Source organism: Dama dama, chromosome 33, assembly GCF_033118175.1.
Source record: "Dama dama isolate Ldn47 chromosome 33, ASM3311817v1, whole genome shotgun sequence".
NCBI classification, from domain to species: domain Eukaryota; kingdom Metazoa; phylum Chordata; class Mammalia; order Artiodactyla; family Cervidae; genus Dama; species Dama dama.
The window spans coordinates 63,392,933-63,406,244 of record NC_083713.1 but is presented as its reverse complement, the minus strand read 5'-3'; the positions used below and the strand labels follow the sequence as shown (position 1 = coordinate 63,406,244).

The 13,312-nt window shown below is 37.2% G+C and overlaps 1 protein-coding gene across 1 annotated transcript in view; it reads left to right on the top strand.

Moving 5' to 3' along the window:
* Positions 1-12,678, top strand: part of ACMSD (aminocarboxymuconate semialdehyde decarboxylase) — a 59,091-nt gene extending 46,413 nt beyond the window's left edge. Inside the window, exons 9-10 of the mRNA XM_061135369.1 lie at positions 8,900-8,998; positions 12,548-12,678. Of these exons, the coding sequence (XP_060991352.1) occupies positions 8,900-8,998; positions 12,548-12,610 (162 nt within the window). The 3' untranslated portion in view covers positions 12,611-12,678. The remainder of the gene's footprint in view (positions 1-8,899; positions 8,999-12,547) is intronic.
* The last annotated feature ends 634 nt before the right edge of the window (positions 12,679-13,312 follow it).

Below are 13,312 nucleotides of genomic sequence, written 5' to 3'. Positions count from 1 at the left end.
CAGGTTCTATCCCTGGGTCAGGAAGATTTCCTGGAGAAGGGAAAGGCTACCCACTCCAGTATTCTTGCCTGGAGAATTCCACAGCCAGAGGAGGCTGGCAGGCTTCAGTCCATGGGTTGCAAAGAGTCAAGACACGATTGAGCGACTAATACAACAAACCGTTAGGTCTGGTGTCCTGCAACAGGCTTCCAAAATCAAGTTAGGCAGGAGAACAAAGAAGTGCCTTAACCAGGAAGAATGAATTGCAGAGGAGTGGTTCATTTCTGCTTTAAAATCATTCACTTCCTTTGCCATAGAATAGAACAGACTCCTCTGTGCTTAAACCATATTTATATCTGAGAAGGCAATAATACTTGGAATGGAAGAATTCCTGACTAGAATGAAAAATCGTTTTCTAGGTTTCAATTTCATGTTAATGTGGTTGACAAATGTAATATAAGCATGGGACTTTTTAAAATTATGTTATGTTTTGCAATTGTAAACAACTTTAGCAAGAGGAGTAGAGATAAGGATGAATGAACCTCCAGTGAATACCAAGCTGGCAGTTCAGAACGAGATCAGCTGTTGGCACAGATGTGAGGAGACATAACTTTGGGTCTTTAGTGTTTCTACCAGCAGGTGTATTTATTTGCTTGGTTTTATACAGTACATGAATACAGGAATCTAGAGATAGAATTGTGAGTCTATCAAGGCCTTCCTCTAAACTTTATTATATACTTCCCCACATTATTTCATGTAAATACAATCATAAAACCTAGGAAAATCTTTTTTTCTGGTAGAAATCAAAGTGTCATTTATCCTCACAATAACTCAACTCGAGAGTACTTAAAATACATTTAATATATTCTGTATGAATGGTGGACAGATGTACAACATGTTTGTCAAAACCCACAGAATGTACAACACAAAGAGTGAGCCTTACTGTAGAGTACAGACTTTAGTTAATATTAATAATAATATATAACTATGGACTTATGGAAAAAAACACATTTAATATCTAGGCCTAGTAACAATCTGACTTCTCTCTTTCATATATTCAAGCCTTCATTCCTTCAATGCACAAAACCACTCTCAAGGCTGATTATAAGCATAGGTCAGAGTTTTATTTCAAATGAAGAGGCTTTCTGAAAAGCCCAATTCAAAGATTCTATCTTGGCAGAGACATTTTATAGGGGAAAAATGGTTAGAGAGTTATTATTAGACTATATTTTAAAAAAGGAGATGACTATCTAGTTAAGGACAATTAGCCTCTTTGCATGATTGGTTAAAGTTCTTAGATTAGTTTCAAGACTAATAGTCAACTGAATGGATTTCCTAGGAGGGGTTTTTGGCCTCCTTGGTGGCTCAGTGGTAAAGAATCTGCCTGCTAGTGCAGAAGACCCGGGTTCAATCCCTGGGTCGGGAAGATCCCCTGGAGAAGAAATAGCAAACCATCCTAGTATTCTTGCCTGGAAAATCCCATTGACAGAGGAGCCTGGAGGGCTATAGTCTATGGGGTCACAAAAGAGTCAGACACAAATTCACAATTAAACAGCAGCAGGAGTGGCTTTTAAGCTCAATAAAGTCTATCAGAAAATTGCTCGAGTAGTTTATCAAGAATACTAAACTATATATGTAGAAAAAGCACTCAACAAACTCCAACAGTCTTTCATGATGAAAACACTCAAAAACTGGTAGAAAGGAAGTTCCACAATCTGATAAAGGACATCTTTGAAAAATCCACAACTAACATCATACTTAATGGCAAAAGATTGAAAGGTTCTGCTCTCACCACTTCCATTCAACACTGTACTAGAGATTGTAGCCAGGGAAATTAGGCAAGAAAAATAAATAAAAGGCATACAAATTGGAAAGAAAGAAGCAAAATTATTTGCAGATGACATGACTTTCTATATACAAAATCTAGAGAACCCACAAATAAAGCATCAGGGCTAATAAAGAGATTCAGCAAGGTTATAGAATAAATATATAAAATATATACAAATATATAAGATAAATATACAAAAATTACCTACATCTCTATACACTAACATTGAATAATCCATAAACGAAATTGAGGAGACAATTCCATTTACAATAGCATCAAGGAGAATAAAAATACTTAGCAGTAAATTCAACTAAAGAAGTGAAGATTTGGACACTAAATTACAAAATACAGTTGAAGAAAATTAAAGAAGATGTAAATAAGTGAAAAGACATCCCATGTTCATCTGTTGGAAAACTAAATGTTGTTAAATGGCCATACTCCTCACATTGAGCTACAGATTGGATGCAATCCCTATCAAAAATCCAGGGTTTGTTTTGTTTGTCTTCACAGGAATTGACAAGTTGATGCTAAAATTCATACGGAAATACAAGGGACCCAGAATGGACAAAATGATTTTGAAAAATAACAGAATTGGAGGACTCACACTCTCAATTTAAAAACTTTCTACACAGATATATAGGGTAATCAAAACTGGGTGATGGTGGCTTAAAGACAGACATAAAGATAACTTATTCTGAACAAAAGTACCAATACAATTCAATAAAGAAAGAATAGTCTTTTCAATATATTGTAGTGGGATAACTGAATATCCACATGCATAAAAAGAATAATAATTAAGTTGGATCTCTTCTTCACACTCAAAATACACAAAAGTTAACTCAAAATGGACCAAAGACCTAGAGGGAAGAGCTAAAACTACAAACTCTTAAAAGAAAACTTAGTTGTAAATCTTCGTGATGTTTAGGCAATAATTTCTTGAATATGACACCAAAAACACAAGAAACCAAAGAAAATAATTAAATTCATCAAAATTCTAAAATTTGGACTTCAAAAGATACAACCAATGAAGTGAAAAGACAACCCACAGAATGAAGAAATATCTGTAAATCATACATCTGGTAAATCTCTAGTATTTAGAAAATATAAACAACTCTGGCAACTCAACAATAAAAAGGACTTGAATAGACACAAAGGACATAAATAGATATTCCTTCAAAGACATACAAGCGGCCAATGAGCACATGGAAAGATGTTCAACATAGTCATTACAGAAATGCAAATCGAAACCACAATGAGATACCACTTTACACCTACCATGATAGCTATAGTTAAAAAGATGGATAATAACAAGTGTTGGTAAGGATTTGGAGAAATTGGGACTGTCACACATTGCTGTTGAGAATGTTGAATGCTGCAGCCACTGTGAAAAACAGTTTCTCTAAATGTTGAATATGGACTTATCAGATGATCCAGCAACTCCACTCCTAGGCATATACACAGGAGAAGGGAAAAGGTTTTCATATTTTTATGAAAACACTTGTTCAGAAAAGCATTACCATAATAACCAAAAAGTAGAAACAACCCACATATCCATCATCTGATGAATGGATAAACACAATGTGGTATATCTATTCAATGGAATATTATTTGGCCCAAAATGGAATGAAGTAGTGATTCAGGCTATAGCATGGATGAACCTTGAAAATGATATACTAAATGAAAGAAGGTGACATCCTGCATGATTCCATTTTCATGAAATGTCAGAAGAGGCAATTCCATAGACACAGAAGATAAATTAGTGTTTCCAGGGGCTAGAAGGAGGAGGTAACACGGAGTGCCTGCTAATGAGTATGCAGATTACTTGAAGGTAATAAAAATGTTCTGAAACTAGTGGGAATGATAACACAAATTCATGAATATACTAAAACGCACTGAACTGTACACTTTTAAAGAGTGAATTTTATGGTATGTGAATTATATCTCCAAAAGAGAAAAAGGGGGATCTCCTACACGCCTGAATCCTAGTCTTCATTTGTGGAGACACCTAATGTTACTTGTTTCTTGGCTGCTGTTGCTGTTGTTGTTCAGTTGCCCAGTCATGTCCGACTCTTTGTACATGGACTCTTTGTACATGGACCTTTGTGCATGGACTCTGTGTACATGGACTCTGTGTACATGGACTCTTTGTACATGGACTCTGTGCACATGGACTCTGTGCACATGGACTCTGTGTACATGGACCTTTGTACATGGACTCTGTGTACACGGACTCTGTGTACATGGACTCTGTGTACATGGACTCTTTGTACATGGACCTTTGCACATGGACTCTGTGCACATGGACTCTGTGTACATGGACTCTGTGTACATGGACTGTAGCACAGCAGGCATCCTTGTTCCTCGCCATCTTGTTTCTCAAGAAACAAGAAACTATCTTATTTCTTGGCTACCGTTCGTGAAACAGACTTTACCATACAAATATATTTGTGTTTCTATAGGTCCCTTATTAGAAACAGAAATATGAGTATGGCAAATACATTGTCCTAGACTTTGTTTTCCCCTCTTTATAACTTTCTCTTTTTTCTTATTAATTATTTTTATAGGAGTATAGTTGATTTACAATGTTGTGTTAGTTTCTTCTGTATATTAAGTGAATCATATTTTATTATATACATATACATTATGTATCATACACATACCTATATCCATTGTTTTCTAGATTCTGTTCCCATATAGATCATTACAATACAGAGTATTGAAAGGAGTTTTCATTCCAATCCCAAAGAAAGGCAATGCCAAAGAATGTTCAAACTACTGCATAAATGCACTCATCTCACACACTAGCAAAGTAGTGCTCAAAATTCTCCAAGCTAGGCTTCAACAGTGTGTGAACCATGAGCTTCCAGATGTTCAAGCTGGATTTGGAAAAGGCAGAGGAACCAGAGATCAAATTGCCAACATCTGCTGAACCACCGACAAAGCAAGAGAGTTCCAGAAAAACATCGACTTCTGCTTTACTGACTATGCCAAAGCCTTTGACTGTATGGATCACAACAAACTGTGGAAAATTCTTCAAGACATGGGAATACCAGACCACTAGACCTGCCTCCTGAGAAATCTGTATGCAGGTCAGGAAGCAACAGTTAGAACTGGACATGAAACAACAGACTGGTTCCAAATCAGGAAAGGAGCACATCAAGGCTGCATATTGTTACCCTGCTTGTTTAACTTTTATGCAGAGTATATCATGTGATATGCTGGGCTGCCTGAAGCACAAGCTGCAATCAAGATTGCTGGGAGAAACACCAATAACCTCAGATATGCAGATGACACCACCCTTATGGCAGAAAACAAAGAACTAAAGAGCCTCTTGATGAAAGTGAAAGAGGAGAGTGAAAAATTGGCTTAAAACTCATCATTCTAAAAATGAAGATCATGGCATCTGGTCCCATCACTTCATGGCAAATAGACGGGGAAACAATGGAAACAGTGAGAGGCTTTGTTTTTTTTGAGCTCCAAAATCACTGCAGATGGTGACTGCAGACTTGAAATTAAAAGATGCTTGCTCCTTGGAAGAAAACCTATGACCAACCTAGACAGCATATTAAAAAGCAGACATTACTTTGCCAACAACGGTCTGTCTAGTCAAAGCTATGGTTTTTCCAGAAGTCATGTACAGATGTGAGAGTTGGACTATAAAGCAAGCTGAGCACCAAAGAATTGATGCTTTTGAACTGTGGTGTTGGAGAAGACTCTTGAGAGTCCTTTGGACTTCAAGAAGATCCAACCAGTCAATCCTAAAGTAAATCCGTCTTGAATATTCATTGTAAGGACTGATGCTGAAGCTGAAACTCCAATACTTTGGCCACCTGATGCAAAGAACTAACTCATGGCTGATTCATGTCAATGTATGGCAAAAACCACTACAATATTGTAAAGTAATTAGCCTCCAACGAATAAAAATAAATGGAAAAAATAAATAAATAAAATAAAATATCACCCCATGTTAAAAAAAAAAAGAAAAGACCCTGATGCTGGGAAAGATTGAAGGCGCGAAAAGGGGACAACAGAGGATGAGATGGTTGGATGGCATCACCAACTCGATGGACATGAGTTTGAGTAAGCTCCCACAGTTGGTGATAAACAGGGAAGCCTGGCGTGGTTCAGTCCATGGGGTCGCAAAGAGTCGGACGTGACTGAGCGACTGAACTGAACAGAATGTGTATATGTCAATCCCAATCTCCCAATTTATCCCTCCCCACTTCCCTCTTGATAACCATGTTTGTCTTCTACATCTGTGACTCAATTTCTGTTTTGTAAAAGGGTTCATTTGTACCATTTACATTACACATATAAGCGGTATCATATGATATTTGAATTAGCTTTAGTAAATTCCATTTGACAGCTATTACATTGTATTTTCTCAATTACAAGATCATGTCTTTTTTTCTTATTTTTTATTATAGTTCATTCAAAATGTAGTGTTAGCTTCTGCTGTGACGATCATTCCTCTTTACAATATAACTTGGTAATTATTTCATTTCAGCATATGCAATTATCCTTCACTCCTTTTTATTTGGGGATATGCTATAATTTAATTTGATAGTGTTTTGCTAATACAATAATGTTGCAATTAATTTCCTTGAACTATGACATGCATATGAGTGGGATACTTACCAGAAGTAAAATTTCTGGTTGAAAATATGTTCCTCTTATTTTATTTCAAAAGATGGATTTGTTATTGATTATTGATTTAGTATCTCTCTTACTAGATCATGAGGTTTCTGAGTAGAGGGACCATTTCTGTTTTTTTCTCCAAAATTTGTTCATTGAACACTGTATACTACGCCATTACACAAATATATCATGTTCTTATCCATCATATTTTTAAAAATTAAAGTACAGTTTACTTACAATGCTATATTCATCTCAGGAATACCTTTCATCACTTTAATTACATCATGCCATTCTTTTCGGGCCTGCAGATTTTCTGCTGAAAAATCAGCTGATAGCCTTATGGGATTCCCATGGATGTGACTAATTGTTTTTCTCTTGCTGCCCTCAAAATTCTCTCTTAACTCTTGCCATTTTAATTATTTCTTGGTGTGGATTTCTTTGGGTTCATCTTGTTTTGGACTCTCTATGTTACCTGGACCTGGATGCTTGTTTCCTTCTTAGGGAAGTTTTCAGCTATTATTTCTTCAAATACTACTTCCACCCTTTCTCTCTTCTCCTTCTGGGACACCTATAATGCGAATGTTAGTACATTCATGTTGTCCCAAAGGTCCCTTAAACTATCCTCATTTTTTAAAATTATTTTTTTTCTGTTTGGCTTGGGTGATTACTACTACTCTGTCTTCCATATCACTTACCCATTCTTCCGTATCATCTACTCTACCAGTGACTCCCTCCAATGCATACTTCATTGCTGTTATTGTATTCTTCAACTCTTATTGGTTCTTTTTTATATTTTCTAACTCTTTGTTCAAGTTCTCACTTACTCATCCATTCTTATCCTGAGTTTGGTAAGCACCTTTACAATCATGATCTTAAACTCTTTCTCAGATAGATTGCTTATCTTCATTTCATTTAGGTCTTTTGCTTCAGTTTTGTCATATTTTTTTGTTTGAAACTCCTCTGTCTCCTGAATTTGCCTAATTCTCTAAGTTTACTCCTATGTATTATGTAGTTGGTTACAACTCCCAATCTTGGAGAAGTGACTTGTCCTAGGGAAGCAGCATGTTCCCCTTTGATTACCAGAGTCAGATACTCCAGGGGTACCCCCTACATGGGTTGCATGAGCCCTTCTATTGTAGCAAGGCTGCCCGTTGCAGATGTGCTGGTAGTTGGGGCTGCCCCGGGTGCTAACAGGCTAGAGGGAGAATGGAAAAAAGCACCCACCAGGGCCAGTGTCAGCTGGTAGAGAGAGAGAGAATGGAAACAGCTGCCACAAGCACGTCAGATCCCAAGGGGAGTCCCAGCTGCCCCCTGCTTCTCCACAAGACTCTCTAAGATCAGCAAGTATGTCTGCCCCAGACTCCTTTCAAACTGCAATCTACACAGGGACTTGGAGCAAGCAAGTTTCTGTACATGCCCTTTAAGGATGGCCCTCCAGCCTCTAGTTCTAAACACAGGCCCCACTGGTTTCCAAAGCCAGGCAGTCTGGTGCTCCTCTTCCCAGTGCAGGACCACCAGGCTGGTGAACTCAGCGTGGGACTTGGACACCTGGCTCCTCAGGCAGGACCTCCACGGTTGATTTTCCTCCTGCTTGTGAGTCACCAGGCCAAGAAGGTGAATCCTGACGGACTGTGTCTCCGCCCTCCTACCTGTCAAGCTGTGGTTCTTTGTATCTTTTCTACCAGCTCTCAGGTCATTCTCAGAGATAGCTGCCCTCTAGTAGTGTAATTCAGGTGTGACGGGGGTGAACTTGGGATCTTCCTATGCTGCCACCTTGATCCCTCTCTGTCCTCATTTTCTGTTTTGTTGACCAGGGCAATCTAGATTTTAGCACACTACTTGACATACTGCTTTATGTATTTGTAAACAGACGAGCCTGTGTGCTTTATCATACAAAGTGTCAAGTAGAACTTCAAAGCTACATCATTAAAAAAACACAATCTAGTTTACAGAGATAGTAATTGTCGGGGGGGGGGGGGGGGACTGGTTAGTTTTTGTTTGTCTTCTTTTCATTCATTTCACCCAGTTGTTAGTTTTTTTATGTTTTCCTTTCTAACTCTAGTATATTTTCAAAAATTGTGGTGTCAATTGCAATGCATCATTTTAAGAAATATAGAATCCTTAATTTCATCTGAAAACATTAGCATGTTTTATTAAATAAATGCCTGCTTCTTAGATTTGAGTATTCTGCAATTCAGTTCCTTAGAAAAAACAAGGGTGGATAGAGGTTTATTTGCAGTTTTAAGAGACCTAATATTGCCACCTGCTGGACAAAATGTCAGAATACAATTTGAAGCCGTTAAATCCTAAAACTTCAAATCAGTTTGCTTCTATTAATCAGGGGAAAATTTGTTATTTTACCATAGGAGTGTTTGTAATATGTAAATATAATTAAGTTTATAAGGGGTTCTTTGATGCTTTAAAAAAGTAGGGATAAAATTTTTCTTTTTTTAGGATAAAGTCATTTTGGGAACTGATTACCCCTTCCCACTAGGTGAGCTGGAACCTGGGAAACTGATAGAATCCATGGGAGAATTTGATGCAGAAACCAAGGTATGTGCCTTTTCCTTCATGATCTTATTCCTGAATTTTCCTGATCTAACTGTGTTTGTTTTCAGAGCACTTTGATATGGGATAGCAAAGGACAGAGAAATTGTTGCACTTAGTATTCCTAGAACTGTTACTTGATCTTTAGAAATGGTTGATCTATTAAAGAGCAAAGGAAAGTTAAAAAGCTGAAAGTGAAGCTAGTACAACTAAATTCATAAAGACAAGAAAGAAAACTGTAAAGAAGCACATTATAATAATATATTTAGATTTGCATGTTAGATGAATAAGAAAACTTGTTTCTATTACAAATCTACCAATCTCCAAAGTTGTAATGATTCTGGTAATTTGGATATTTAGACTCAAGTCTTGATTAACAGGACTCAAGGATGCAGAACCCTCAAGCAACTGGATGTTGTTTTTCTTTCAGCATTTGACTTTTAGGGTGGCTAAATGTGTCTTAATGCTGACACTTCCTATTCTGCCCCTTAGGTTCCTGAAACAAACTGAGCTTAAAATGAGACGCTGTGTCCCCAGATTTCCTCTCCTTTGCCATCCCCTTCACATCCCATGGGCTTCCCTGGTGGCTCAGATGGTAAAGAGCCCACCTTCAATGCAGGTTTGATCCCTGGGTCGGGAAGAACTTCTGAAGAAGGAAATGTCTACCCACTCCAGTATTCTTGTCTGGAGAATTCCATGGATGGAGGAGCCTAGCAGGTTACAATCCGCGGAGACGCAAAGAGTCAGACATGACTGAGCGACTAACACTTTCACTTCCCCATCCTACAGTGGTAAAGAATCCACCTGCCAATGCAGGAGACAAGAATCAGACCGACTGAGCGACTGAGCATGCAAATCCCATTCCACACCTGCTCCCAATGAAACAAGTTCTTCCTAAGACTTCACCACTAGGGGACAGGGATGCCAAAAATAAAAACACAGGGAGATGTAAATTCTTAAAAAATTTTACAAAAGTCTCAGTCATAACCCTTTTGTATGAGACTTGACTTTCTTCTAAACTAGGATCCAAAAGTTCTCTTCAACTCTAATTCTCTACTTTAATTGTTAGGGATACAGTTCATCGTATCTTCTTAGACAGCTGGAAGCACATTAACAGATGCCAAGAAGAATACCTTTTGATATATACCCAGTTCAGTTCAGTTGCTCAGTAGTGTCAGGCTCTTTGCGACCCCATGAATCGCAGCACGCCAGGCCTCCCTGTCCATCACCAACTCCCAGAGTTTACTCAAATCCATGTCCATCGAGTCAGTGATGCCATTTCAACCATCTCATCCTCTGTCGTCCCCTTCTCCTCCTGCCCCCAATCCCTCCCAGCAGTTGCCAAGTTATTAACGGGAAATCTCAGGCTGCTTTAAACAGGAAGTGTCTCCTTTGGCACTTATTCACCGTAAGGAATTAAAAATCCTGAATTGTTAAATGGTAGTGGTGGTTTAGTCACTAAGTCGTGCCCTACTCTTGCAACCCCCATGGACTGTAGGCTCCTCTGTCCATGGGATTCTCCAGACAAGAATACTGGAGTGGGTTGCCATTTCCTTCTCCATGGGATCTTTCCAACCCAGGAAATTAACCCAGGTCTCCTGCATTGCAGGTGGATTCTTTACCAACTGAGCTATGAGGTAAGCCCTCATATAATTGTTAAATATATACTTATTAAAGTAGAAAGCAATACTAAGATTTTCTTTACTATTTTTTTTCTTTACTTTTTATATCAAAAGTTGAAACTGAAAAACTTCCTATAACATTAAGGAAAATTAAACTAAAACCAGACTACCCCAAGTATCCCGTCCTTGTTGTTCAGTTGCGAAGTCGTGTCCGACTCTGCAACCCATGAACTGCAGCATGCCAGGCTTCCCCGTCCTTCACTATCTCCCAGAGTTTGCTCAAACTCCATGTCAAATATCCTGATTAGGACTTTAATGGAATAATAATAATTACTATTATTTGCCTTTTGTTATTTAATTTTATATGTCTATCACTTTCAAGTTTTCAGAAAATCTTGAATAAAAATTTTATGCAGTCAAAAATACATGATATTCTGTAATATTATGTTACTCAACATTGTAACAAAGACTAAAAACAATCTACAGGGGAATAGTTAAATAAATAATAGTATGTCTATACAATGGAGTCTATATAGCCATTAAAAAGTATTAAAAATCAATTTCTAAGATATATTAAGAAAGGTACCAAAAATGCATATGGTATACTTCCATTTGTGAATAGCACACTATCCATTTGTGAAAAAAAAAATTATAAACCTACACAGAATAATTTGCTTATATATGAATAAAAGTCTCTGGAAGAACAGATAAGAAACTGGTAAGTCTGGGAAGAAAAAGTAGTCGTTGGGCAGTACTAGTAAAAGGAAACATACATTTCACATCTTTTGAATTTTGAGCCACATGAAGGTAAAATTTTACTAAAAAAAATTTTAATGAAATAAATAAATCCATTTGATGAGCACAACAACACTGGGAAATAGGCAAATGCATTCCACCAGGTAGATGCAAAAGAGGAAAACGAGACTTGGGTGTTAAGTGATTTGCCAAAAGGGTAATTGCTGGATTACGGTACATGAACTCAACTCTAAATTTCCTAACTCCAGGATCAGGTCTCTATCCAATACACCAAAATGTATCACCTTCAAAGGATACTTGGTACCAACATATTTTAAAAAGGAAAGCAAATAGTTTTTCAGAGCACCAGCCATTATTTCTGAAGTCTTCCTTTAGAGAAGGATGACCCAGGGTGAATCACGGAAGAATCCCAAGTAAGAGGTCCTTGCCTCAAATTACCCACTCTGCAAGCCTATGTGAGAACCCTGATGTGGTCATGATACACAGATGCACACTAATGTTACACATTAGTTACACATGGATGTTGGATGTTACACAACTCCATACATGTTTCCTTCCACCCTCAGCTGCATGCCTGTCCTTCACAAGCTAGGCATAGATCAATTAGGGTATCACAAAGTTACCCCTCAAATCACATGAGCTTTTTCTGTGAAGTAGATCTAATCTATAGTGGGGGAGAAGGTGAAAAAAACTTGGCAGTCTTTTTCTCATGTGAAATTTATCAATGTACATATTTGTACAATATTATGAGACTCTCTATCCAAATCACCTTTTTGCTCCAAAAGAGCTTACCATTTATTCAGGGTCATGTGAAGGACAACACATATATGGAGAAGGTAGTGGTACCTAAGCTGTACCTTTTCTCTGTATTTTACTCCAAGTAACTCTTAAAACTCATTGGAGGGTCCTGTAGAAGTTACCAAAGAAGTCATTTTCCTAGGAGAGTTTTCCCTGTTAAAAGTGTCCTCCTCTCCTCCTACAACCAAATTTCAAACTTAGATTTCAAATAGAGGGACAAAGGGGGAGTTAGTGAAGGCAGTCAAAAGGTACAAATTTCCAGTACAAATTTCTCACATTGGGGAACTGAGTTTTTAAAAACCTGAAGACAGTTAGTAAGTACTTTAAAACAGCTATTAAATAATGCTTTAAAGTAAAACCTTTTTTTTTTCTTTTTCAGGATAAACTCAAAGCTGGCAATGCCCTTGAATTTTTGGGTCTTGAAAGGAAACAATTTGAATGACTGAATTTACTACAAAGACAAATTTCAAGAAGACATTTTGCTTTTGCTTTTAAATACGTATCACATATGCAGTAATGAAATCCTATTTTGAACTTTTATCCAGAAATAGAACATGTCCAAATACCCTAAACTGTTCATAACAAAAATGATTCTCATGTTTTTATTCTGAAAAGCAGTACATTATTTCATGTACAAATCAAAAATGATTTTAACACAGGCTTTTAAATTAATGGCAGAAATAAAAAGCAAAATGCCATTAGTGATTTATATGAAAAAAATAACAGATTCATCCTAGAGGGTTCATGTAGGTTCTCTACTTTGAGCAAATATTTGTTAATAGATCCCAAATAACCTGTTGTTATTCACTTTAAATACCTTCCATTAGCTCAGAAGTGGGCTGGGAATGCTTTAGATTCCCCCCAAAAATTAAAAATATACATTTTCCATAATCTCTAGGAACTTACAGCCCAATTAAGGAGGCAAAATACATGTTTTTGGAATAATTACTAAGCAATAAAACATGCATGTCACAGAATTTCAGTTAAGAAAAATTCATTTGATTCCAACTTTTGGGCACATCTTCACAGAAGCTGGAACTTGAGCTGAGTCTATAAAGATGAACAAGGCATGTTCAGAGTTGGAAGATGGTAAATAGGAAGGCAAAACAATGGGAACATAGTTTCCACACGAATAAGAACTTAT